The sequence below is a fragment of the Eimeria mitis genome, genomic scaffold (genome assembly GCF_000499745.2).
Source record: "Eimeria mitis Houghton genomic scaffold, Emh_scaff3724, whole genome shotgun sequence".
NCBI classification, from domain to species: Eukaryota; Apicomplexa; class Conoidasida; order Eucoccidiorida; family Eimeriidae; genus Eimeria; species Eimeria mitis.
The window spans coordinates 4978-5761 of NW_013572066.1; the positions used below are offsets into that span (position 1 = coordinate 4978).

Here is a 784-nt window from a genome sequence, read left to right on the forward strand (position 1 = left end):
CGATCCCCACAGGAGACACCCCAGCACCCAGGGGGGACACCCCAGTACCCAGTGGGGACACCTCGATCCCCGGGGGAGACACCTCGATACCCACAGGAGACACCTCGATCCCCGGGGGAGACACCTAGGTACCCAGTGGGGACACCTCGATCCCCCGGGGAGACAGGTGGTTCGCGGGGAGCAGCAGGCTCGGCCAGGCCAGGAGGGGTACCGCTGTACCCACAGGAGACAGCTGGGCGCTCACAGGAGACACCTGGGTACCCAGAGGAGACACCTGGGTACCCGGGGGAGACAGGCTGGTATGCAGGGGAGACAGACTGGTATGCAGGGGAGACAGCTGAGTACCCCGAGGAGACAGGGGAGACAGAGGAGGAGACAGGTAAATAAAGGAGAAAGAGGAGGAGACAGATATAGAAAGGAGACAGGGGAGGAGACGGAGGAGGAGACAGATAAAGAAAGGAAACAGGGGAGGAGACAGATAAAGAGAGGAGACAGAGGAGGAGACAGATAGAGAAAGGAGACAGAATAGGAGACAGGTAAAGAAAAGAGACAGAGGAGGAGACAGATGGAGAAAGGAGACAGAGGAGGAGACAGATAAAGAAAGGAGACAGAATAGGAGACAGATAAAGAAAGGAGACAGAGGAGGAGACAGATAAAGAAAGGAGACAGATGAGACAGATAAAGAAAAAGGATAAGAGAGACAAACAAAAAGAAACAACAAAAAAAAGAAGAAATAAAAAAGGAGACAAAAAGAAAAAAGTAAACGCAAAAGATATAAAAAAAA

General features: G+C 52.2%; 1 protein-coding gene across 1 annotated transcript in view; it reads left to right on the plus strand.

The window, feature by feature from the left end:
• EMH_0068900 (uncharacterized protein) overlaps positions 1-387 on the plus strand; it is a gene marked incomplete at both ends in the record, with an annotated part of 3838 nt that extends 3451 nt beyond the window's left edge. Inside the window, one exon of the mRNA XM_013498812.1 lies at positions 1-387. Within this exon, the coding sequence (XP_013354266.1) occupies positions 1-387 (387 nt within the window).
• Positions 388-784: the final 397 nt, after the last annotated feature.